Source organism: Coregonus clupeaformis, chromosome 34 (genome assembly GCF_020615455.1).
Source record: "Coregonus clupeaformis isolate EN_2021a chromosome 34, ASM2061545v1, whole genome shotgun sequence".
NCBI lineage: Eukaryota > Metazoa > Chordata > Actinopteri > Salmoniformes > Salmonidae > Coregonus > Coregonus clupeaformis.
In genome coordinates, this window is record NC_059225.1 from 29,091,471 (window position 1) to 29,119,346 (window position 27,876).

At 41.5% G+C, this 27,876-nt stretch overlaps 1 protein-coding gene across 1 annotated transcript; it reads left to right on the forward strand.

Annotated features, from left to right (window-relative positions):
• LOC121549984 (repressor of RNA polymerase III transcription MAF1 homolog) lies at nt 1-27,545 on the forward strand. The gene is made up of 8 exons (XM_041862025.2): nt 1-609; nt 5,527-5,615; nt 23,802-23,930; nt 24,306-24,468; nt 24,994-25,115; nt 25,376-25,495; nt 25,963-26,055; nt 26,223-27,545. Exons 2-8 carry the CDS (start codon nt 5,533-5,535, stop codon nt 26,245-26,247), a joined length of 735 nt encoding a protein of 244 aa, XP_041717959.1. The 5' UTR covers nt 1-609; nt 5,527-5,532; the 3' UTR covers nt 26,248-27,545.
• Nucleotides 27,546-27,876: the final 331 nt, after the last annotated feature.

Sequence of the window (27,876 nt, forward strand, 5' to 3'; positions counted from 1 at the left end):
AAACGAAAAATTCGCCATTTTCCGTTTTTCTACGTCGTCTTTTGAATCAAATAACCAATGAGCGGATGATACATGGACCGGGTCGAGTACAGTGGATTGATTCGGTTTTCATCGTTGCTGTTGTGTTTTGCTTTCAAGTAATCAGTAACGACAAATAGCACAGGGACAGAAGTGCGAAATAGACTGAAGTGCAAAATCGGTTAGAAAAGGCGACTTGATCGGACAGAAACCGTACTAACGTTAGCTAGCTAATCTCTGTCAAATTAAACACGTCAAAAGGGATGCCGCTGAAATCCAAATCAGACAGATATTTGGATTTAATGTCGTCTCATTTAATCGGCAGAAGCAGTTTTTCGATAAAAGGTTCTACGATAAATCAATTTCGAAGCAGCGTATTTTTTAATTGCTGAATTTTAGGAACTAGTAGGTAACGTTAGTCTGACGAATTGAAATCACGGACCGACAGTGCTATGCTAACATACTAGCTAATTTGGCTGGACAGACAACAACAAATCTGTTTTGCATCATTGCCAAAGAAGAAACATTGAGAGTGAAATTGGTGAAGACGTTTCAGTTCCACAAAGCGTTTCGACATTATATTTGACTTTGGTAAGAAGAAGGATTGTGTACATTAGCTAGCTAGTAACGTTAGTTGCAAAGGTTTTTTAGTGGGGGGAGGGGATTAGCTAACGTTATCTAGTAAGAAAGAAAGGGGTTGGTCGTTTTGGGACTTGCCTTTTTGTTTACCTTCCGTATGTTCCCCATACGGGGTGTCCCCAATGATGTGTATGCTGATTATTGGGTCTGTGGAATCTAGTACTGAGCGATTAGTGTTTATTTTTATTTTATTTTTATTAAATATTTCAGTTGTTGTGTATATTACATTTGCTTTATTTGATGACTATTCTTCCATTCCAAGTCATCATATCATCTCTATAGAGCTGCTGTGTGACAAAATCACTATTTTGTAGTTATTCTAAGTAAATAAGGCATACTTTTATGACTGCTGAATACCAACTAATAAATCACTTAAATTATGTATTTTCAAGTAGAGATACCTCGTGAAGCAACAGCTGCTCTCTATAGAGCCCTACAGTCGAGGTGTCATAAAACCTATAAACAGGGAAATGGTTCCAATCGTTTTTCCACCATACATTTTTCCCATATGGGATTTTAGAAACACTTAAAATGAGTGCTGTGTTTCGTGTAGGCTTACCATGGCGTGACGTTTTCATAACCATTTAAATCTCTCCCGGACAAGGTGACTTTTATCAATATATTCAGCTCTATTTACTCTGATTCGAAAATGCTAATTAGCATCAAAGTAGACATCATGCAAAACTACAAATCCCTGCAAGCTCCTGCACATAATCTCTAGCTGACACCCTTGCTAACAGGTATTGTGTCAATTATTATTTTTTGCACAAGACAGTTCATAGAATTGTCCATTTAAAGAAATGTAGCCAATGTATTAATACTACATGTAGCTAACATTAGATAGTTAATCCAGAGACCTTTGCCTCGATTGGGCAGTCTCATCCAGATCATCATGGCATTTGTAGTTCTTTATGATTGCCACATTAGCAGCTAATTAGCATTTCATTTTTGGGGGGTAAATACAGGCATTCAGAAAGTATTCACTTTTTCCACATTTTGTTACGTTACAGCCTTATTCTAAAATGGATTAAATAGTTTTTCTTCTTATCAATCTACACACAATACCCCATAATGACAAAGCAAAAACAGGCTTTTAGAAATGTTTGCACATTTATTGCAAATTAATAACTTAAATATCACATTGCAATAAGTATTCAGACCCTTTACTCAGTACTTTCTTGAAGCGCCTTTGGCAGCGATTACAGCCTCGAGTCTTCTTGGGTATGACGCATGGCACAACAGTATTTGTCTGCAGATCCTCTCAAGCTCTGTCAGGTTGGATGGGGAGCGTCGCTGCACCGCTATTTTCAGGTCTCTCCAGAGATGTTCGATCGGGTTCAAGCCCGGGCTCTGGCTGGGCCACTCTAGGACATTCAGAAACTTGTCCCGAAGCCACTCCTGCATTGTCTTGGCTGTGTGCTTAGGGTCATTGTCCTGTTGGAAGGTGAACCTTCGCCCCAGTCTGAGGTCCTGGGCGCTCTGGAGACGGTTTTCATCAAGGATCTCTCTGTACTTTGCTCCGTTCATCTTTCCTCTCGATCCTGACTAGTCTCCCAGTCCCTGCTGCTGAAAAACATCCCCACAGCATAATGCTACTACCACCATGCTTCACCGTAGGGATGGTGCCAGTTTTCCTCCAGACATGACGCTTGGCATTCAGGCCAAAGAGTCCAATCTTGGTTTCATCAGACCAGAGAATCTTGTTTCTCATGTTCTGAGTCCTTTAGGTACCTTTTGACAAACTCCAAGCGGTGGTCATGTGCCTTTTACGGAGGAGTGGCTTCCGTCTGGCCACTCTACCATAAAGGCCTGATTGGTGGAGTGCTGCAGAGATAGGTGTCCTTCTGGAAGGTTCTCCCATCTCCACAGAGGAACTCTGGAGCTCTGTCAGAGTGACCATCAGGTTCTTGGTCACCTCCCTAAGCAAAGCCCTTCTTCCCCGATTGCTCAGTTTGTCTGGGCGGCCAGCTCTAACAAGGAATAGTCTTGGTGTTTCCAAACTTCTTCAATTTAAGAATGATGGAGGCCACTGTGTTCTTGGGGACCTTAAATGCTGCAGGCATTTTTTGGTACCCTTCCCCAGATCTGTGCCTGGACACAATCCTGTCTCGGCGCTCTAAGGACAATTCCTTCAACCTCATGGCTTGGTTTTTGCTCTGACATGCACTGTCAACTGTGGGACCTTATATAGACAGGTGTGTGCCTTTCCAAATCATGTCCAATCAACTAAATTTACCACAGGTGGACTCCAATCAAGTTGTAGAAACATCTCAAGGATGATCAATGGAAAAAGGATGCACCTGAGCTCAATTTCGAGTCTCATATCAAAGGGTCTGAATACTTATGTAAATAAGGTATTTCTGTTTTTTATTTTTAATACATTTCTAATATTTTTTTTGCTTTGTCATTATGGGTTATTGTGTGTAGATTGAGGAAAAACATTTATTTAATGCAGTACTTTCCGAATGCACTGTATAAAAGTCACCTTGTCCTAGAGAGAGTTACACCAGGTTAAGCCTACACAAAACACAGTCCTTATTGTAAGTGTTTCTAAAATCCCCTATGGGAAAAATGAATGGTGGAAAAATGATTGGAACCATTTCCCTGTTTGACCGCTAGGTTTTATGGGTATTTATGGGTATTATAACTGATACTGTGGTACTCTATATCTCCTCACGATCACCGCGTTTTTCTGTAACAGGCGTAAAACACAGACCGGACAAGTAGATGCGCAATGGATTATGGTCATTGTAGTTAATTTCCACGTTAAATGTGCTAAGCTGTGTAGAATATTGGGCTGTTTGAAACTACAATTATGTACTACATCGAACAGTTCAGGCTGGATCTGATTTATCTCTAGAGAAACTGTGATGTGCGCGTTGAGTTCACAGAAAAAAAGCGAATGAAATGGAATTCAAATAACTGATCCGACGTTAGTCAATTAGTTGTAAAAAAATAAATAATTTTACCTACATTTTGGTTAATCGCTCAGCACTAGTTGAATCACACTGAACAGTGCAATGTAGCTAGCTAATTTATGTGGGGATGTACAGTGGGGAAAAAAAGTATTTAGTCAGCCACCAATTGTGCAAGTTCTCCCACTTAAAAAGATGAGAGAGGCCTGTAATTTTCATCATAGGTACACGTCAACTATGACAGACAAATTGAGAAAAAATAATCCAGAAAATCACATTGTAGGATTTTTAATGAATTTATTTGCAAATTATGGTGGAAAATAAGTATTTGGTCACCTACAAACAAGCAAGATTTCTGGCTCTCACAGACCTGTAACTTCTTCTTTAAGAGGCTCCTCTGTCCTCCACTCATTACCTGTATTAATGGCACCTGTTTGAACTTGTTATCAGTATAAAAAGACACCTGTCCACAACCTCAAACAGTCACACTCCAAACTCCACTATGGCCAAGACCAAAGAGCTGTCAAAGGACACCAGAAACAAAATTGTAGACCTGTACCAAGCTGGGAAGACTGAATCTGCAATAGGTAAGCAGCTTGGTTTGAAGAAATCAACTGTGGGAGCAATTATTAGGAAATGGAAGACATACAAGACCACTGATAATCTCCCTCGATCTGGGGCTCCACGCAAGATCTCACCCCGTGGGGTCAAAATGATCACAAGAACGGTGAACAAAAATCCCAGAACCACACGGGGGGACCTAGTGAATGACCTGCAGAGAGCTGGGACCAAAGTAACAAAGCCTACCATCAGTAACACACTACGCCGCCAGGGACTCAATCCTGCAGTGCCAGACGTGTCCCCCTGCTTAAGCCAGTACATGTCCAGGCCCGTCTGAAGTTTGCTAGAGTGCATTTGGATGATCCAGAAGAGGATTGGGAGAATGTCATATGGTCAGATGAAACCAAAATAGAACTTTTTTGGTAAAAACTCAACTTGTCGTGTTTGGAGGACAAAGAATGCTGAGTTGCATCCAAAGAACACCATACCTACTGTGAAGCATGGGGGTGGAAACATCATGCTTTGGGGCTGTTTTTCTGCAAAGGGACGAGGACGACTGATCCGTGTAAAGGAAAGAATGAATGGGGCCATGTATCGTGAGATTTTGAGTGAAAACCTCCTTCCATCAGCGAGGGCATTGAAGATGAAACGTGGCTGGGTCTTTCAGCATGACAATGATCCCAAACACACCGCCCGGGCAACGAAGGAGTGGCTTCGTAAGAAGCATTTCAAGGTCCTGGAGTGGCCTAGCCAGTCTCCAGATCTCAACCCCATAGAAAATCTTTGGAGGGAGTTGAAAGTCTGTGTTGCCCAGCGACAGCCCCAAAACATCACTGCTCTAGAGGAGATCTGCATGGAGGAATGGGCCAAAATACCAGCAACAGTGTGTGAAAACCTTGTGAAGACTTACAGAAAACGTTTGACCTGTGTCATTGCCAACAAAGGGTATATAACAAAGTATTGAGAAACTTTTGTTATTGACCAAATACTTATTTTCCACCATAATTTGCAAATAAATTCATTAAAAATCCTACAATGTGATGTTCTGGATTTTTCTTCTCATTTTGTCTGTCATAGTTGACGTGTACCTATGATGAAAATTACAGGCCTCTCTCATCTTTTTAAGTGGGAGAACTTGCACAATTGGTGGCTGACTAAATACTTTTTTCCCCCACTGTATATCATACCATCAATGAGCTTTAATTGAGACCATTTTCTGCTAACCTACTTTTCTGGGCAAACTTTGATCACCCTGGCCTGACCATACCAAGTAAATCAATAACTACACCATAGGGATAAAATGTCTTTGATACACCCACTTAGGAAGCAGTGAAAAAGTATTCTTGAATGTCCGATGGACTGTCCATTTTAACATTTCCCTTTCTTCTCACAGGCAGCAATGAAACTGTTAGAGAACAGCAGTTTTGAAGCTCTGGGCTCTCAACTCTGTGTTGAAACGGGAGAGTCTCACATCCTGGGCAGGTAATTACCATCACAGCACTGGAGAAGCAGTAGATCAAACGACCTCATCTAATCACATGGTACAAAGTGTTCTGTAAAGCCTGCCATACTGTTGCATGACTAACACATAGGTTCAAAATTTAACAGGGTCTAAATGTACTGGCCGTTAGTAGGCTTCTGTCTGAACCGCAAGTACATAGCCCAACCCCCCCTCTACTCGGGTGTATTTCTGATTGGGTTAAGAGGCTCTATTTTAAAAGGCAAGATTAACACTGGGGCTCTGTGGAAGCGTCAATATCGACATATGTCAAGGCTGAGGACACAGGCACTGGTATGTAAACACAGCGATAAACAACAAACTGTCAGAATGAGATGGTCAACTGAACTTTAAAAATATATATATATGCAGTGCCTTCGGAAAGTATTCAGACCCCTTGACTTTTTCCACATTTTGTTACGTTACAGCCTTATTCTAAAATTGATTACATTTTATTTTTCTTCATCAATCTGCACACAATACCCCATAATGATGAAGCAAAAAAACGTTTTTTAGAAAATTTTGCTAATGTATAAAAAATTAAAAACAGAAGTATCACATTTTCATAAGTATTCAGACCCTTTACTCAGTACTTTGTTGAAGCACCTTTGGCAGCGATTACAGCATCGAGTCTTCTTTAGTATGACGCTACAAGCTTGGCACATCTGTATTTGGAGAGTTTCTCCCATTCTTTACAGATCCTCTCAAGCTCTGTCAGGTTGGATAGGGAGCGTTGCTGCACAGCTATTTTCAGGTCTCTCCAGAGATGTTCGATCGGGTTCAAGTCCGGGCTCTGGCTGGGCCACTCAGGGACATTCAGAGACTTGTCCCGAAGCCACTTCTGCGTTGTCTTGGCTGTGTGCTTAGGGTCATTGTCCTGTTGGAAGGTGAACCTTCACCCCAGTCTGAGGTCCTGAGCACTATGGAGCAGGTTTTCATCAAGGAGCTCTCTGTACTTTGCTCCGTTCATCTTTGCATCGATCCTGTCTAGTCTCCCAGTCCCTGCCGCTGAAAAACATCCCCACAGCATGATGCTGCCACCACCATGCTTCACCGCAGGGATGGTGCCAGTTTTCCTCCAGACGTGACACTTGTCATTCAGGCCAAAGAGTTCAATCTTGTTTCTCATGGTCTGAGAGTCTTTAGGTGCCTTTTGGCAAACTGCAAGCGGGCTATCGTGCCTTTTACTGAGGAGTGGCTTCCGTCAAGCCACTCTACCATAAAGGCCTGATTGGTGGAGTGCTGCAGAGATGGTTGTCCTTTTTTAAGGTTCTCCCATTTCCACAGAGGAACTCTAGAGCTCTGTCAGAGTGACCATCGGGTTCTTGGTCACCTCCCTGACCAAGGCCCTTCTCCCCCGATTGCTTATTTTGTCCGGGCGTCCAGCTCTGGGAAGAGTCTTGGTGGTTCCAAACTTCTTCCATTTAAGAATGATGGGGGCCACTGTGTTCTTGGGGACCTTCAATGCTGCAGAAATGTTCTGATCTGTGCCTGGAATACAATCCTGTCTCGGAGCTCTATGGACAATTCCTTCCTCATGGCTTCGTTTTTGCTCTGACATGCACTGTTAACTGTTGGGACCTTATATAGACAGGTGTGTGCCTTTCCAAATCATGTCCAATCAATTGAATTTACCACAGGTGGTCTCCAATCAAGTTGTAGAAACATCTCAAGGATGATCAATGGAAACAGGATGCACCTGAACTCAATTTCGAGTCTAATAGTACACGTTTTTTAATTTTTAATACATTTCTAAAACACTGTTTTCGCTTTGTCATTATGGCGTATTGTGTGTAGATTGCATAGGGAGAAAAAATATTTAATCAATTTTAGAATAAGGCTGTAACGTAACAAAATGTGGAAAAGATCAATGGGTCTGAATACTTTCCGAAGGCACTGTGTGTATACTCTGCCGTTCAAAGGTTTGGGGTCACTTAGAAATGGCCTTGTTTTTGAAAGAAAAGCAGTTTTTTTTGTCCATTAAAATAACATCAAATTGATCAGAAATACAGTTTAGACATTGTTAATGTTGTAAATGGCTATTGTAGCTGGACTCGGCTGATTTTTAATGGAATATCTACAATATCTACACGCAAAACACCAGTCTCAACGTCAACAGTGAAGAGGTGACTCCGGGATGCTGACCTTCTTGGCAGAGTTGCAAAGAAAAAGCCATATTTCAGACTGGCCAATAAAAAGAAAAGATTAAGACAGTAATGTATTTGTCCTCTTGCACAGTTGTGCACCGGGGCCTCCCACTCCTCTTTCTATTCTTGTTAGAGCCAGTTTGCGCTGTTCTTTGAAGGGAGTAGTACACGGCGTTGTACGAGATATTCCGTTTCTTGGCAATTTCTCGCATGGAATAGCCTTCATTTCGCAGAACAAGAATAGACTGACGAGTTATTTGTTTCTGGCCATTTTGAGCCTGTAATCGAACCCACAATTGCTGATGCTCCAGATACTCAACTAGTCTCAAGAAGGCCAGTTTTATTGCTTTTCTTTCGAAAACAAGGACATTTGTAAGTGACCCCAAACTTTTGAACGGTAGAATATATATATATATATATATATATATATATATATATATATATATATATATATATATATATATATATATATATATATATATATATATATATATACATACAGTGAGGGAAAAAAAGTATTTGATCCCTGCTGATTTTGTACGTTTGCACACTGACAAAGAAATGATCAGTCTATAATTTTAATGGTAGGTTTATTTGAACAGTGAGAGACAAAATAACAACCAAAAAATTGATATAGATTTTTATTTTAATGAGGAAAATAAGTATTTGACCCCTCTGCAAAACAACTTAGTACTTGGTGGCAAAACCCTTGTTGGCAATCACAGAGGTCAGACGTTTCTTGTAGTTGGCCACCAGGTTTGCACACATCTCAGGAGGGATTTTGTTCCACTCCTCTTTGCAGATCTTCTCCAAGTCATTAAGGTTTCGAGGCTGACGTTTGGCAACTCGAACATTCAGCTCCCTCCACAGATTTTCTATGGGATGAAGGTCTGGAGACTGGCTAGGCCACTCCAGGACCTTAATGTGCTTCTTCTTGAGCCACTCCTTTGTTGCCTTGGCCGTGTGTTTTGGTTCATTGCCATGCTGGAATACCCATCCACGACCCATTTTCAATGCCCTGGCTGAGGAAAGGAGGTTCTCACCCAAGATTTGACGGTACATGGCCCCGTCCATCATCCCTTTGATGCGGTGAAGTTGCCCTGTCCCCTTAGCAGAAAAACACCCCGAAAGCATAATGTTTCCACCTCCATGTTTGATGGTGGGGATGGTGTTCTTGGGGTCATAGGCAGCATTCCTCCTCCAAACACGGCGAGTTGAGTTGATGCCAAAAAGCTCAATTTTGGTCTCATCTGACCACAACACTTTCACCCAGTTCTCCTCTGAATCATTCAGATGTTCATTGGCAAACTTCAGACGGCCCTGTATATGTGCTTTCTTGAGCAGGGGGACCTTGCGGGCGCTGCAGGATTTCAGTCCTTCACGGCATAGTGTGTTACCAATTGTTTTCTTGGTGACTGTGGTCCCAGCTGCCTTGAGATCATTGACAAGATCCTCCCGTGTAGTTCTGGGCTGATTCCTCACCGTTCTCATGATCGTTGCAACTCCACGAGGTGAGATCTTGCATGGAGCCCCAGGCCGAGGGAGATTGACAGTTATTTTGTGTTTCTTCCATTTGCGAATAATCACACCAACTGTTGTCACCTTCTCACCAAGCTGCTTGGCGATGGTCTTGTAGCCCATTCCAGCCTTGTGTAGGTCTACAATTTTGTCTCTGACATCCTTGGAGAGCTCTTTGGTCTTGGCCATGGTGGAGAGTTTTGAATCTGATTGATTGATTGCTTCTGTCTCAGCTCGTTACCTGTATAAAAGACACCTGGGAGCCAGACATCTGTCTGATTGAGAGGTGGTCAAATACTTATTTCCCTCATTAAAATGCAAATTAATTTATAAAAAAATTTACATTCGTTTTTCTGGATTTTTTGTTTTGTTTTTCTGTCTCTCACTGTTCAAATTATGTGAGTAAGAAGTAAGTAAGTAAGAATGTGAAATGTCAGAATAATAGTAGAGAAAATAATTTCTTTCAGATTTTATTTCTTTCATCAGATTCCCAGTGGGTCAGAAGTTTACATACACTCAATTAGTATTTGGTAGCATTGCCTTTAAATTGTTTAACTTGGGTCAAACTTTTCGGGTAGCCTTCCACAAGCTTCCCACAATAAGTTGGGTGAATTTTGTTAAGTCAGGTTTGTAGGCCTCCTTGCTCGCACACGCTTTTTCAGTTCTGCCCACAAATGTTCTATAGAATTGAGGTCAGGGCTTTGTGATGTCCACTCCAATACCTTGACTTTGTTGTCCTTAAGCATTTTTGCCACAACTTTGGAAGTATGCTTGGGGTCATTGTCCATTTGGAAGACCCATTTGCGACCAAGCTTTAACTTCCTGACTGATGTCTTGAGATGTTACTTCAATATATCCACATCATTTTCCTTCCTCATGATGCCATCTATTTTGTGAAGTGCACTTGTCCCTCCTGCAGCAAAGCACCCCCACAGCATGATGCTGCCACCCCCGTGCTTCACAGTTGGGATGGTGTTCTTCGGCTTGCAAGCCAACCCCTTTTCCTCCAAACATAATTATGGTCATTATGGCCAAACAGTTCTATTTTTGTTTCATTAGACCAGAGAACATTTCTCCAAAAAGTACGATCTTTGTCCCCATGTGCAGTTGCATACCGTAGTCTGGTTTTTTTATGGTGGTTTTGGAGCAGTGGCTTCTTCTTTGCTGAGCGGCTTTTCAGGTTATGTCGATATAGGACTCGTTTTACTGTGGAAATAGATACTTTTGTACCTGTTTCCTCCAGCATCCTCACAAGGTCCTTTGCTGTTGTTCTGGGATTGATTTGTACGTTCATCTCTAGGAGACAGAACGCGTCTCCTTCCTGAGCGGTATGACGGCTGCATGGTCCCATGGTGTTTATAGTTGCACACTATTGTTTGTACAGATGAACGTGGTACCTTCAGGTGTTTGAAAATTGCTCCCACTTGTGGAGGTCTACCATTTTATTTATGAGGTCTTGGCTGATTTCTTTTGATTTTCCCATGATGTCAAGCAAAGAGGCACTGAGTTTGAAGGTAGGCCTTGAAATACATCCACAGGTACACCTCCAATTGACTCAAATGATGTCAATTAGCCTATCAGAAGCTTCTAAAGCCATGACATCATTTTCTGGAATTTTTCAAGCTGTTGAAAGGCACAGTCAACTTAGTTTATGTAAACTTCTGACCCACTGGAATTGTGATACAGTGAATTATAAGTGAAATAATATGTCTGTAATCAATTGTTGGAAAAATTACTTGTGTAATGCACAAAGTAGATGTCCTAACCGACTTGCCAAAACTATAGTTTGTAAACAAGAAATGTGTGGAGTGCTTGAAAAACGAGTTAAAATGACTCCAACCTAAGTGTATGTAAACTTCCGACTTCAGCTGTGTATATATATATATGTATACACACACACAAACTACCAATCCGTTTTTCTACCAAACACACACAAACCAAAACCACAACGATAGACACACCCCTTTCAGAGATTGATGTCATAAAACCTGAAGGGGGTGTGTCGCCTCATGAGGTGTGTCTGCTAAAGATTAATGGTGTAGGCTACCCGATTTAAGTACCTGAGCAGGACCAGATGAGGCAATATCGTGTGTTATGCAGTAAGATTGCCATAGAAATGTAGCCCCATTCAATCCCTGTAGCGATTACTGGTAATATGGAACATTTAGCTAAATAGGCGTAATCTCTCTCGCAAAAAGTATTGATCCCACAAATAGGGTGATGGATGAATGTGTTTTGTAATGCACAGGGGGTTAGATTAACTGAACTGCAGCAGAGGGGTATTGTAGGAACTCTGAGTTAGCCAGGTAACTTTAATAAACAACCAGAAATAACTATTTATTTTCTGGTTCATAAAGAAAGCTAAACTTAGTTATTCCCATGGGGGGCCAGTATGAAAAAAATGTATGCACTCACTAACTGTATGCACTCACTAACTGTAAGTAATAGGGGTTGACAACTCCTGAGTGGCGCAGTGGTCCAAGGCACTGCATCACAGTGCTAACTGTGCCACTAGAGATCCTGGTTCGAATCCAGGCTCTGTGGCAGGGATGTAGCTCAGTTGATAGAGCATGGCGTTTGCAACGCCAGGGTTGTGGGTTCGATTCCCACGGGGGGCCAGTATAAAAAAAAAAATGTATTCACTAACTGTAAGTCGCTCTGGATAAGAGCGTCTGCTAAATGACTAAAATGTAAAATGTAAATGTAAGTCACTCTGGATAAGAGCGTCTGCTAAATGACTAAAATGTAAAAATATGTGTTTTTGAATGTGGAGTTAAGCTTGAAATGGGCATGGTCTACTTATCTTTAAAAAACAACAACTTATTTTAGAATATTTAGGCAAGTTAGCAGGCTAACTCATTGATCCTTCTTAGGAGTATGCCCTTCAGGCTTTGAGGTAACAGTAGATGTTGCATAAAGGACTTTAGGTTATGAAACAAGTGGGTACGGTGATGGTGATGACCCCTATCCTGGCTGTGATCTATAGGGGAAGTCTGACGCAGGACAGGGTGTACTCTAGCATGCCTTTGTGTCTATTTGGAGACTGTGTAATGAAGAGTGGTATGGAGCGTAAACGAGTGACCCCTCTCATTGAATCCACAAAGTTCAAGGCCGAATGCGGTACTGCAGGCATTGTTTGCATATCCCCCATTTATAGGGTAAATCCGTATGAATTCAATCACTTTTTGAAAGCATCCATTTTGATTTAAACAAAACTTTCCATACATGTTTGCCCATGGAAGAAGTAGTCAGAAAGGGGCTTTTTGGACCTGAATGCCAAAACATTCAGGGGATAGAGGTGCTCAAAGTTGACCCATTTTACATGCTCCACCATACCATGAGAAATCCATGTCTTCATCACTGGAAAATATAAACGGTTGAGTTGGATATAATTTAAAAGCTTAAACAGAGTTGTTAAACTTTTTTTTTTTTTTTTTTTTAAGAATACATGTTTAACCTTTAACTTCAATGATCTAAAAACGCGTAACCTCCGATTATTTTTATATTAGCATATTTTGTAGCTTAGACCCTACTTTACATCATCAGAGGTTTTTGTGTTTTGCCCGCCATCAGTTGAGACACAACATGCTCTTGAATACAGGGTGGGTGGCCTTTCAATCATAGAAATAGAATTCATAGAGTGGACCTATCCCATCAGACCACTGCAATTTAGCTGGTACACCATTGAAATTGAATACATTTTTTTACTTCTAATTACTACCACAAAAATGGCTGCAGGTCCACCCACCGTCGAATGTCAACTTAAATGGTAATGTCTATTCTATTATCTATATTTCTATGATTTCAATAGGTTTCCTATGGAGAATTTACAGTATAATTTAAAACAACAGATATTCCCATTCAAGTCAACATTCTCTGTGTGGACTTCAAACCATATTGTGGTACCATTTGAAAGTTGAAATTTAAATGTTATTCACATTTTAGTACATTTGTCAGCCAAAACATGACACACACCCAGTATTCAAGAGTATGCTGTGTCTCAACCGATGGCAGGCACAACACAAAAAAACTCAAATGTAAAGTAGGGTCTAAGCTACAGCATATGAGAATCTGAAGAAAAAAAAAATAGGAGTTTAGGCGTTTTTAGATAATTCTCCTTTATGGTAAAATATATAAAAAATTATAAATAGTTTGACAACCCTGTTTGTAAGCTTTAAAATTATATCAATCTCAACCGTTTATATATTTTCCTGTTATGAAGACATGGATGTCTCATGGTATGTTGGGGTATGCAAAATAGGTCAACTTTGAGCACCTTTTATTTCTTGAATGTTTTTGCATTCAGGTCCAAAAAGTCACTTTCTGAGCACTTCTATAATGGGAAAATATTTATGGTTTTGTTCAAATCAAAAGGGGTGCTGTCAAAAAGTGATTGAATTCAAATGGATTTATTTACCCTATAGTGAATGGGAAAATGGCAATATTTGTGTATATATTATTTTTTTCTGAAGACAATCATGGTACCAATATTTGCTTCTATTACACCAAATGTATGTTCTTGAACCGATTATTAAAAAATCGCACACAGAAGTTATAAGGATAATTTTAGTTGCTATTGGCAGCCGTCAGTACCCCAGTCGGCCTTCAACTTGTGATACTCAATGAGAGGGGGCAGCACTGAGCAAGCCTGCAACGTCACTTCCTGGAGGAGCTCAAACTGCGCATTTTATGTATCCATTAGACGGCATCTTAACAAATGTTTTTGGCTTCAAATGCGCTATTGAGTCTTCACATAGGAATGAATGGTGTCACGTGATCAATTACTTTGTCAAATCATATACGTCATTGGCGTAGACACACATACACACACAGCTGAGCACTGATACAGTTACGAGGTACTGGTGTTTAGCCTGCTGCTTACTGAATTAGTATGGCCAACGATGGCAGCAAGAGCCACGCTGGCACAATGTGTCCCAATGAGGCTGCTTCTTTCCACCCTAATAATGAGCCAAAGTCTGCTAATATTCAACAAAGTTAAACTGGACAAATTAATAATGATAAACAGAGCACACACTCACACGTGCATTTGAGGAAGTTCAGAAATTCTATCAGTGATAGTTTTCCATAGAATGTCTGTTTCTGGATACTGTATTTATTTGTATTGAACCAGGAAGTATGTTACAAATAGGCCTACACCCACAAACAACTATCCTTTTTATGTCCTCATTTGTGCATTTATTCACAACTAGGCCTAATTATCCACAGGTTATTAGCTCAACTTTTCTACGGGTTTGAGATCTCCAGTCGTCCCTGTTTGTTCAGTATTTTTTTATTTGTCTGTTAATGGAAACTAGGCCAGTCATGTCACCACCCCCATGACCTTTGCTCCTTCCTATATTAAGACTGGGCCACAGTGTGTCTCTGAGCCAGAGTTTGGGTTGCACAACCTCTGCTCTTACATAACTGGGGGTGAGGGAAAAATAAACACTTCACCAGACCAGACTCTGCTCTACTCCCTCTGCATTTCACCCAACCACACATTTTGCTTAACAAATCACAAAGTTATATGGACTCACTCTGTGTGAAGTAATAGAGGTTGACATGATTTTTTAATTACTAACCCTTCCTCTGTCCCCCATACATACATCTGTAAGGTCCCTCAGCCAAGTATTGCATTTCAAGCACAGATTCGACTACAAAGTCCAGGGAGCTTTTCGAAAGCCTCATAAAAAAGGACAGTGATTGGTAGATGGGTAACAATAACAAATCAGACATTGAATATCTCTTTAAGCATGGTCTAGCTAATTATGCTGGGCATTATACATGGCTTGACATATTACTTTTTTTTGACACTTGTCCTTCGGACATGTAGAACAGATTTTTTAAAACTTGTCCAATAGCTCAAATCACTTTTTTTGGTCTACGGTTCAAAACAGACTCTGGGACAGTTCTGGGACCACCGAGCTCAACAATGCGCACATGGCTGTTGGCTACATGCGAATGTTCCAAAATGCAATTAGCGGGAAAACACAGTTCTCAAAAGCGCACCCCACACACGAGCGGTTTCATGTGACAGAGATGAAAGTAACCATTAGAAATTAAGAAAGGGAATATCTAAAGATGCATCAACTAGCATGGGTTACTAATATGACTAGTATTATGTGTTTGGCTGCAGGACAATTAAAGAACGTTGATTTGAAAGCCAATAGAACATGAGAAATGCTGGTTTCAATGGCATATTAAGTGTTTATAATACAATTCCTTCAACATTTCAGTGGTCGTATTTTGGCTAGGTACTTTGAAACAAGGTAAGACATACTTCATAAAATGACAAAACGTCCAGGTTTTAAACAATTAAGTTTATGGTTAAATAGTTTTAAAATGTTGACCACCTCCGCTCAGATTCAAGGTGGGTGATGTTGCCGTGCACAACAGGCACTGTCCTTCACTCTCTGGTCTTGTGACGATTTGATCTGCCTTTTAGACGTTAATGTTAATTATCATTCATTATGTTAGTCAAACATGACTGGCATTTAGCCTATATTTATGTAATTAAAAGTCTCATTAAAGTTTGGCTACATTTTCTGGCACCTCCGTCATGTCAGCATCGGTTTGGACATGAGGCTGTAGCCAATATGCATATCACCTACACTTTGACATGTAGTTTTTTATTTATTTATGTAGGCTACATGAAACATATTTGAATATTATTCCAATGTTGGCCTCTCTGATCCAATTCTGATCGGAGTAATTGTTTGATATTGTGATTTCTGTGATTTTTTATTTTTACTTGTCCATTCAGACAACTTAATTTTTTTTTTTTACTTGTCCCAGACAGGAGGACTAGCGTTATGTATTAAACCACCCAGACACCTCGAATATACAGTTGTCCTTCTGAACTGAGCTGCAGGACAGGAATGAAACTGCTCAGGGATGTTACTATGAGGCTATTGGTGATTCAATGGCTGTGATGGGAGAGAACTGAGGATAGATCAAAAACATTGTAGTGACTCCGCAATAAGGACTTAAATGACAGAGTGAAAAGAACACAAAAATACAAAATATTCAGCAAGGTTAGGCAGCAATGGTAGTGGCAACAAAGAATGACAGACAAAATTGTTGTTTGTTTCATAAAATAAGCTAATTAGTGCAGTTCCATTTCCTAATAAACAACTCTGGACAGGTGTCTCACGATACATCATCTCATCTCCCTTGTCTCACGTACCCCTAATATAGACAACAATCAATGTCTTATATATGCAAGACAATCACAGTATGGTACACAATAGACACCAAAAGGCAGACCATAAACTATCCCGGGCATTTTCTTCTCACTCACTTTTGAGACATGAAACGGTTATATGTTTCAAATTCTTTGCTTACCAAGAAGACGGTGAATGTTCCTAAGTGGCCAAGTTACAGTTTTGACTTAAATCTGCTTGAAATATTATGGCAAGACTTGAACATTTCTGTCTTGCCATGATCCCCAACATCTGACAGAGCTTGAAGAATTTAAAAAATAATAATAGGGAAATATTACACAATCCAGGTGTGCAAAGCTCTAAGAGACATACCCAAGAAGACTCACCTGTAATAATTGCTGCCAAAGGTGTTTCTAACATGTATGGACTCAGGGAGCTGAATACTTATGCAATGACCATTTTTATATATATATATATATATATATATATATATATATATATATATATATATATATATATATACTGTACAGTGCGTTCGGAAAGTATTCAGACCCTGTGACTTTTTTCACATTTTGTTATGTTACAGCCTAATTCTAAAATGGATTAAATAAAACATTTTCCTCATCAATCTACACACAATAGCCCATAATGACAAAGCAAAAACTGGTTTTGCAAAAAACTAAAAGATACTTTATTTACATAAGTGTTCAGACCCTTTGCTATGAGACTTGAAATTGAGCTCAGGTGCGTCCTGTTTCCATTTAACATCCTTGAGATGTTTCTACAACTTGATTGGAGTCCACTTGTGGTAAATTCAATTGATTGGACATTATTTGGAAAGGCACACACCTGTCTATATAAGGTACCACAGTTGACAGTGTATGTCAGAGCAAAAACCAAGCCATGAGGTCGAAGGAATTGTCCGTAGAGCTCCAAGACAGGATTGTGTCAAGGCACAGATCTGGGTAAGGGTACCAAAAAAATGTCTGCAACATTGAAGGTCCCCAAGAACACAGTGGCTTCCATCATTCTTACATGGAAGAAGTTTAGAACCTTCCAGAAGGACAACCGTTTCTGCAGCACTCCACCAATCAGGCCTTTATGGGAGAATGGCCAGACAGAAGCCACTCCTCAGCAAAAGGCCCATGAAAGCCCGCTTGGAGTTGTTTTTCAGCCGCAGGGACTTGGAGACTAGTCAGGGAAGGGAAAGATGAATGGAGCAAAGTACAGAGAGATCCTTGATGAAAACCTGCTCCAGAGCGCTCAGGACCTCAGACTGGGGCGTAGGTTCACCTTCCAACAGGACAATGACCCTAAGCACATAGCCAAGACAACACAGGAGTGGCTTCGGGACAAGTCTCTGAATGTCCTTGCGTGAACCAGCCTGAACCCGATTGAACATCTCTGGAGACACCTGAAAATAGCTGTGCAGCAACACTCCCCATCCAACCTGACAGAGCTTGAGAGGATCTGCAAAGAAGAATGGGAGAAACTCCCCAAATTCAGATGTGCCAAGCTTTTAGCGTCATACCCAAGAAGACTCGAGGCGGTAATCACTGCCAAAGGTGCTTCAACTAAGTACTGAGTAAAGGGTCTGAATACTTATCTAAATGTGATATTACAGTTTTATAATTTATAAAAAACTGTTTTTGCTTTGTCGTTATGGGGTACTGTGTGTAGATGAGGGGGGGAAACAATTTAATCAGTTTTAGAATAAGGCTGTAATTTTACAAAATGTGGAAAAAGTCAGTGGGTCTGAATACTTTCCGAATGAACTGTATATATATAACAAAAATATAAATACAACAATTTCAACGATTTAAATGAGTTACAGAAAATAGTCAATTGAAATAAATAAATGAGGCCTTATCTATGGATTTCACATGACTGGGCAGGGGCGCAGGCAAGGGTGGGCTAGGGCTAGGCGGTATACTGTATTTTACAATATACTGGTATTGACGCACGGACCGGTTTGGGTTTTTACTTTACCTTCTATAACAGTATTTGAATGTTTAGTTTGTCGAATGTTATACTCCGTGTGTAACGTCCATTTTTATAGTTTACTTCGCTACTTCAGTCATCTCTCCACTCTCTCTCTCTCCGTGCCGCTTTCCACACAGACCTAGCCCTGCCCCCTGTCACTCAATGAGCACATTTTCTGTTCCTCGACCACGAGACACTTGCGTTCAGTCTCTGCATGGTCAATGCAGCACATGCAACAATGTTGATGACAATGATGCTGTTTTCACTTTGCTTCTTTAAATAAATCCACTAGCGTTCTATAATTACACTGTTGTGTTTCTTACATCTGCAAACAGCTAGTTTGTCTTTTTTTTTAGCAAATTCGGCCTAAATCTTGTTAGCTACCAATGCTAATCGCTAATGCTAATCGCTAGCTAGCTAATAAATGTACTGAGTCAGCACAAATGTAACTAGCTATACAGCTTGATAATACCAGTTATGGTGTAGACCTACACCTGCATGTTTTTTTGTGCAACAGCATCTTCTAAATCAAAGAGGAATACACAAAGCAAGAATGTTAGCTATTTGAAGTAGTTAAGAGAAAACATTAAATGTAGCCAAAGATTATAGGGTCCCCTAGGAAACACTTGTCAACACTTTGATTCCTACCCTATCACAAAAACTCCTCCCAGGCATTTGCATTTGTTGTCATGTCAAACACTGTATTCAAAGTGGCCACTATTATATTTTAACTATATAATTAGAATGATCATTCTATTTCCATGATTCCAACAGTTCACCCAAGTGTTTTGCTGAAAATCACAAGTCAAATCGCAATTGCAACATTTGGTTAAAAGTAAGGCCTAGATTGTTTGCCCATATTGTGCAGCACTAAGTGGCAGTGTGGAAATGATCTCAGATGAGTGCAGAAATTGATGAAAATACTGAAAATAATTTTGGGTTGAATTGAACGGTATAAAACAATCAGAATGGAGAAAGACCCATTTGAAATCACTTATAATGTATGTGTTGCCACCCTAGGTTCACGCACTACTCATAAAGCAAATGTTTTACTTTTATTATTCAAAAACATCAAATACCGTCGTTTTTTTTTAAATACCGTGATATGATATTTTGGCCATATCGCCCAGCCCTAGGGGTAGGCCTGGGAGGCCATAGGTCCACCCACTTGGGAGCCAGGCCCAGCCAATCAGAATTGGGTTTTCCCCACAAAAGGGCTTTTATTACACACAGAAATACACTTCAGTTTCATCAGCTGTCAGGGTGGCTGGTCTCATACGTGGCTGGTCCCGCAGGTGAAGGCCGGATGTGTTCCTGGGCTGGCGTGGTTACACGTGGTCTGCGGTTGTGAGGCTGGTTGGACGTGCTGCCAAATTCTCTAAAACGATGTTGGAGGCGGCTTATGGTAGAGAAATGAACAGTAAATTCTCTGGCAACAGCTCTGGTGGACATTCCTGCAGTCAGCATGCCAATTTCAGTTTTTTCCCCCTCAACTTGAGACCTCTGTGGCATTGTGTTATGTGACAAAACTGCACATTTTAGAATAGCCTTTTATTGGCCCCAGCACAAGGTGCACCATCATGCTGTTTAATCAGCTTCTTGATATGCAACACTTGTCATGTGGATGGATTATGTTGGCAATGGAGAAATGCTCACTAACAGGGATGTAAAGTAAGAGATAAATAAGATTTTTGTCCCTATGGAACATTTCTGGGATCTTTTATTTCAGCTCATGAAACATGGGACCAACACTTTACATGTTGCGTTTATATTTTTGTTCAGTGTATACAGTGAGGGGAAAAAAGTATTTGATCCCCTGCTGATTTTGTACGTTTGCCCACTGACAAAGAAATGATCAGTCTATAATTTTAATGGTAGGTTTATTTGAACAGTGAGAAACAGAATAACAACAAAAAAATCCAGAAAAACGCATGTCAAAAATGTTATAAATTGAATTGCATTTTAATGAGGGAAATAAGTATTTGACCCCCTCTCAATCAGAAAGATTTCTGGCTCCCAGGTGTCTTTTATACAGGTAACGAGCTGAGATTAGGAGCACACTCTTAAAGAGAGTGCTCCTAATCTCAGATTGTTACCTGTATAAAAGACACCTGTCCACAGAAGCAATCAATCAATCAGATTCCAAACTCTCCACCATGGCCAATACCAAAGAGCTCTCCAAGGATGTCAGGGACAAGATTGTAGACCTACACAAGGCTGGAATGGGCTACAAGACCATCGCCAAGCAGCTTGGTGAGAAGGTGACAACAGTTGGTGCGATTATTCGCAAATGGAAGAAACACAAAATAACTGTCAATCTCCCTCGGCCTGGGGCTCCATGCAAGATCTCACCTCGTGGAGTTGCAATGATCATGAGAACGGTGAGGAATCAGCCCAGAACTACACAGGAGGATCTTGTCAATGATCTCAAGGCAGCTGGGACCATAGTCACCAAGAAAACAATTGGTAACACACTACGCCGTGAAGGACTGAAATCCTGCAGCGCCCGCAAGGTCCCCCTGCTCAAGAAAGCACATATACAGGCCTGTCTGAAGTTTGCCAATGAACATCTGAATGATTCAGAGGAGAACTGGGTGAAAGTGTTGTGGTCAGATGAGACCAAAATCGAGCTCTTTGGCATCAACTCAACTCGCTGTGTTTGGAGGAGGAGGAATGCTGCCTATGACCCCAAGAACACCATCCCCACCGTCAAACATGGAGGTGGAAACATTATGCTTTGGGGGTGTTTTTCTGCTAAGGGGACAGGACAACTTCACAGCATCAAAGGGACGATGGACGGGGCCATGTATCGTCAAATCTTGGGTGAGAACCTCCTTCCCTCAGCCAGGGCATTGAAAATGGGTCGTGGATGGGTATTCCAGCATGACAATGACCCAAAACACACGGCCAAGGCAACAAAGGAGTGGCTCAAGAAGAAGAACATTAAGGTCCTGGAGTGGCCTAGCCAGTCTCCAGATCTTAATCCCATAGAAAATCTGTGAAGGGAGCTGAAGGTTCGAGTTGCCAAACGTCAGCCTCGAAACCTTAATGACTTGGAGAAGATCTGCAAAGAGGAGTGGGACAAAATCCCTCCTGAGATGTGTGCAAACCTGGTGGCCAACAACAAGAAACGTCTGACCTCTGTGATTGCCAACAAGGGTTTTGCCATCAAGTACTAAGTCATGTTTTTCAGAGGGGTCAAATACTTAAATCCCTCATTAAAATGCAAATCAATTTATAACATTTTTGACGTGCATTTTTCTGGATTTTGTTGTTGTTATTCTGTCTCTCACTGTTCAAATAAACCTACCATTAAAATTATAGACTGATCATGTCTTTGTCAGTGGGCAAACGTGCAAAATCAGCAGGGGATCAAATACTTTTTTCCCTCACTGTATATATATAAAAATATACTATGACAGAGTATTTTGTGTAGATTGTTGACAGAAAATGGCAATTCAATTAATTTTAATCCCACTTTGTAACACAATAAAATGTGAAGAAATCCAAGGGGTCTGAATACTTTTTCAAGGCACTGTATGTGTTATGGGTGGACCTGTAGATGGGATACTGTAGCCTACGTCATGCATGTGCAATGTTTGCAGTATCAGGGTTCACATTAGCTATCAGAAATCTGCAATTTAAAAACGCAGACCATTAAATTAAATCTGTGTTTTAAACCATTTCACCTGCGTTTTATAGTGAAAATCAACCGTGGTGTTTTGCTTCAATACTTATCTATAAGGGGTGTGCAACTAACAGTGAAATGCTTACTTACTGACCCTTCCCAACAATGCAGAGAGAAAGAAAATAGAGAAATAATAGAAAAGTAAAACAGGTAATAATAAATATACAATGACTAACTATAACTTTGATATACACAGGGTACCAGTACCGAGTAGATGTGCAGGGGTACGAGGTAATTGAGGTAGATATGTACATATAACTGGGAATAAATTGACAGATAATAGACAGTAGCAGCAGCGTATGTGATGAGACAGAATGGTTTGTTCAAAAAGTCAATGCAGATAGTCCAGGGAGCTATTTGGTTAACTATTTAGCAGTCTTATGGCTTGGGGGTAGAAGCTGTTCAGGGTCCTGTTGGTTCCAGACTTGGTGCATCGGTACCGCTTGCCGTGCGGTAGCAGAGAACAGTCTATACATTTTTACATTTTAGTCATTTAGCAGACGCTCTTATCCAGAGCGACTTACAGTTAGTGAGTGCATACATTTTCATACTGGCCCCCCGTGGGAATCGAACCCACAACCCTGGCGTTGCAAGCGCCATGCTCTACCAACTGAGCTACACAGGGCCCCTATGACTTGGGTGGCTGGAGTCTTTTTTTAGGGCCTTCCTCTGACACCACCTGGTATAGAGAGGTCATGGGTGGCAGGGAGCTCAACCCCAGTGATGTACTGGGCTGTACGCACCTTGCTGTCGGCTGGTAAGCAGTTGCCATACCATACGGTGATGCAGCGAGTCAAGATGCTCTCAATGGTGCTGCTTAGAACTTTTTTTATTATTAATTTTTTTACCCCTTTTTCTCCCCAATTTCATGATATCCAATTGGTAGTTAGTCTTGTCCCATCGCTGCAACTCCCGTACGGACTCAGGAGAGGTGAAGGTCGAGAGCCATGCGTCAGCTGAAACGCGACCCTGCCAAGCCACACTGCTTCTTGACACACTGCACGCTTAACCCGGAAGCCAGCAGCACCAATGTGTCGGAGGAAACACTGTACAACTGGCGACCTTGTCAGCGTGCATGCGCCCGGCCCACCACAGGAGTCGCTAGAGCGCGATGGGACAAGGACATCCCGGCCGGCCAAACCCTCCCCTAACCCAGACGACGCTGGGCCAATTGTGCACCGCCTCATGGGTCTCCCAGTTGCGAACAGCTTGATGTTAGTCTTGCATTTTAACTTGCTACTGGAGAAAAACTATACCGCTGGAGGAAAGTACCAGAGAAAAGTAGCCTACACAACAGTCAGGTTGCAGTCTGGTGATCCAATAGCGAGGGCAAAGGTATTTCATCCGAGTGGAGAAGTGCAACTGAAGCACAAAATGTGTTCTTTTACATTCAGGATTTGGAGCGAACTCTGACTGAAGCCGAGCAGAATTTACAATAAGAAGCATTTTAGAGCTGCGTTTTCTAAACACAGCAAGATATTGTTTGTGGTTTTTCTTTCATTTTCTGTGTGAAAACGCAAAATCCTGCATTAGCGCAACCCCTGAGTATTGAATTGGGGACATGACTAGTTTTACACAATACCCATGTCCTCCTTAGTCAGTAGCTAAATGGATGTCCACTTTTAATACAATAACAAAAGTTAACTCTTGGTTTTTTGTCTGTCTTTTTAGAATCGAGAGCTACTCCTGCAAGATGGCTGGTGATGACAAGCACATGTTTAAGCAATTTTGCCAGGAGGGGGAGCCACATGTCCTAGAGGCCCTCTCACCCCCCCAGTCCAGCGCCACCAGCCCACCCCAGTAAGTACCACAGCCACATCCCTTATCAATGTTTACATAACACGGAAATCACACTAGGAATGAAACGGAGGCAAACAGGGAGGGACTGCCTGTTTTCCATTGCAGAATGTTTTGCTATGTTGTGCACTAATGAATATGACCCTGTTGATACTGGTGTTGTGTCACAGTATTAGTCGCTTATGTGGCACACTAAGGGGGTGGCAGGTAGCCTAGTGGTTAAGAGCATTGGTCCAGTAACCTTAAGGTCGCTGGTTCGAATCCCTGAGCCCACAAGGTGAAAAATATGTCTGTGCCCTTGATAATAAATGTTTACTTCCCAACCAAATTACTGAACACTCTCCCTCTCTCTCTACTCATCTCCCTTGTTTTGTGCAGACTAGGGAAGAGCAGTGAGGACGGCGAAAACCCTCTGAGTGACAAGTGTTGCAGGAAGACCTTGTTCTACCTCATCACCACGCTCAACGAGTCGTTCAGGCCCGACTACGACTTCAGCGCAGCCCGGGCCCACGAGTTTAGCCGGGAGCCCAGCCTCAACTGGGTCAGTAGCAAAGCCTCTGCTCCTCTCATGATTACACCACATTAGAATGACTTTAAACCAATCTAATTGGGCGGTCATTCAAGCCTCATTTCAGAATTGCCCACATAGTCATAAACAGATACTTTGAATCATCCCATGCAAGTCCCGGAAGCACGTTGTTACAAAGCCATACACATAAGGGGAAGGTAGTGAGTTTTCTACAAGGGGCTTATGGAATATCTCAGGCTGTTAGATGGTGTGAAACTCAAGTCCTGGAGGGCCATGTCTGCTGGTTTGTTTTTATTTCCTTTCCGTTTTGTGTCTAATTAAGACCTAAACCACCAGGTGACTAAACAATAACCTTAATTATAACCTAACTAATCACAATAACCTTAGTTGATCAATCAAGTACAAAGGAGGAGTGACATGAAAACCCACAGACACTCCGCCCTCCAGGAATTGAGTTTGACACCCTTGCTGTAAGAGGTCTACACATCAGTGAGGAGAATAAGTATTCCTAATGATTGTGTGCCATGTCTCCACCAGGTGGCGAATGCAGTAAACAGCAGCCTGTACTCATCAGTTGGAGTGGAGTTCAACTCCCTGGGGCCGGAGCTGTGGAACTCCATCGACGAGGAAATTTGCCTGCAGGAATGTGACATATACAGGTGTGTGTGTCTGTGTATGACGGAATATTGTGGTCCCATGTGGCTCAGATGGTAGAGCATGACACTTGCAACGCCAGGATGGTGGATTCGATTATCACAGGGAATTTTATTTTTATGCATGCACTCACTACTGTAAGTCGCTCTGGATAAGAGCGTCTGCTAAATGACTAAAATGTCAACGTTAATGAATATGTATGTGCTGCTTGTTGTGTTTGCTGCCAGTATATGTAGTATATTTATATGTCCTTATTTGTCCTCAGCTACAACCCTGACCTGGACTCAGACCCCTTTGGGGAGGAAGGCAGCCTCTGGTCCTTCAACTACTTCTTCTACAACAAGAAGCTGAAGAGGATTGTATTCTTCACCTGTCGCTCCGTCAGGTGAGCAGCCACAGCAGGCTTCAGTCTGGCTCCATTATCAATGCAATCTGTGACAATACACATATGAGTTTGTTAGTTCTACAGCCAGTCTGAAATAGCTGGTGGCCTGTGGATGACTTTCTATAGTCCACTGTGTATGTTATAAAATCGGAAAATCTGTCTCATGTTGCTGGTATGAATTGCTCACACCAAACCAGTAGAGTACGCTGGTTCTGGGGGGTGGCTTTTACCATACAGCAGCAGGAGTTGATTGGGCTTGATGTGCCGAGGCAGCTTGTACACAACCCAAAGCCTGTCTGGTCTCAGGCGGTGTGAGACTGTTATCCACTACCAGGAGGACAAAAGGCCAGGGAAGGGGACTAACAGATCAACTTCAAATCTTCCACAAACAATCTATCAATCAGAGCAACCACATGGACCGGTATGTTTGAATAATGAGGCAGGATTTTTCTGCTTTATTTCCGCAGTGTCTTGAGTGGGTATGGCCGCGGTTGTCTGGACAACGAGTTGGACATGGAGCTGGATGATGAAGAGGAGATGGATGGATTCACTGAGGACAGGTGGGATCATGTTACTATAATAATGTTACTACCTGCTTATAGTCTTCTAGTGCACCAATGGGCCTCAGTCTTACATATATACTTTTGTCTGTGCATGGGGTTACATTTGGGTTTCGTGTCTAAATGGAGCCATGATTGACACTACCTTGTTCTCTCCCTGTCTGCAGGTTCCCCAGAGCTCTTTGTGTCTAATGCTATAGAGATGGAAGACACGCCCAGGCCAAACACAACCTCCTCCCCCTTTCCCCTTTCCCCTTTCCCCTATCCTGTTTCTTTTTTCTGTTTATTTCTTTGTCTCAATGTTCTGTATAGCCTGACCCATGTAGAGGAAATGCATTCACCCCCCCATTGACAAGTGCATGTTTCACGCCTTTCACATCAGCTGGATCCGACGTATAACGTGAAGGACATTTTCTAAATGCCCAAGTCTCCTGTTGATTGTGCTCCCTCTATCCTCCATTGTCACAGAGCTAAGAACTGACTGTGCCTGATCATTTGATGGAAGGACCTTCCTATGCCTCTCAAACCACATCCTCTTGACTCCAAACCAGCCTCTGCTTGGATGCTGCACTCTCAAAGAAACCCTCCCAATTCCTATTGGACCTGTCTTGGATATTTATGGTCAAGAGAGGCCATGGACAGCTAACCCTGACAAGCAAGAATCCTCTTTTATTGAAGATCGCAGCAAATGATGTCACAGAAACCAGTGTGTAAGTGGAGATAGAAGTCCACAGTGCAACACCAGCATCAGCGAGAGCCGTGGAAGGGGAGGGGAGGGGCTAATTACATCAAACCCCTCCTCCAATCCCACACTGCCACACTGGGTAGAGGGTGGGACAACGACAGCTAATTCGATTGACTATCTATCCAGTTGATTTCCATTTGTGACTGCGTCCTTTGTGTGACTTTTATGCTTGACAGTGATGTTACTGTGAGAACTTTTATAGCTCCAAGTTTTGAAACAAATGCTGCTTTTGTAATGGAAACATTGTAATATGTTATGTTGTCTTATTACTGGACATGACCTGTGTAGATGGGATATTGAGATGACACTGCCAAGGAAAGCATTATGACATCAGACTTGCAGCTTATACAAGATAGCACTTTCATGAGCTCCTCTGTCACAATGTTCTGTCTATCAATAACCATATTCCTCAATGTGTGATATTCTGGTTCCCTTATGATTGAGTTAGGCTAACCTATTGTACAACTTATACCCATTTTCCACTGCTACAATCATCCATTTATTTTATGCTCAAACATTACAAAGGCTTTGATGTAAAGCCAAGTGAATGTACTGAACACAGGCAGCAAAGGCATCAGTGATATTTCCAGTAATGTTATTAACATGTTTTACAGTATTTTTTAGAAAGAAAGACCCTTTTATCTCTGTATTCCCTGTGTAAGGCTTGTGAACTACCATGATGACTTCTATTCAGGACTTGTTTTGATTATACAGTATATGTTAATAAAGTTGTGTTTGAACCAAATAGTGTCCTCTGTGTTGTCATAGAGAGTGGTGTGGACACAGGCAACTCACCCAACATAGGCAACACATCCCACTCACAGGGAAGAAAATGACCAAAATGAAAATGTTTTGAACAGTAATGACAACAATGATACAGCAATGTAAGGTATAGTTAACCATGTTTCCTACAAGAGGAATGTGTTATTTAGACTCAAAGGGTTCCTATGGACATTGTTGACTGGAGCCTGGCTAATGCAAAGAAACATGGAAGGGGCTTTAAACTCGGTCCTGGGCACGTTAATTTTTTTTGGGGGGGTGCAGGACCGAATTTGGGTAACCATGCTCTACAGGAC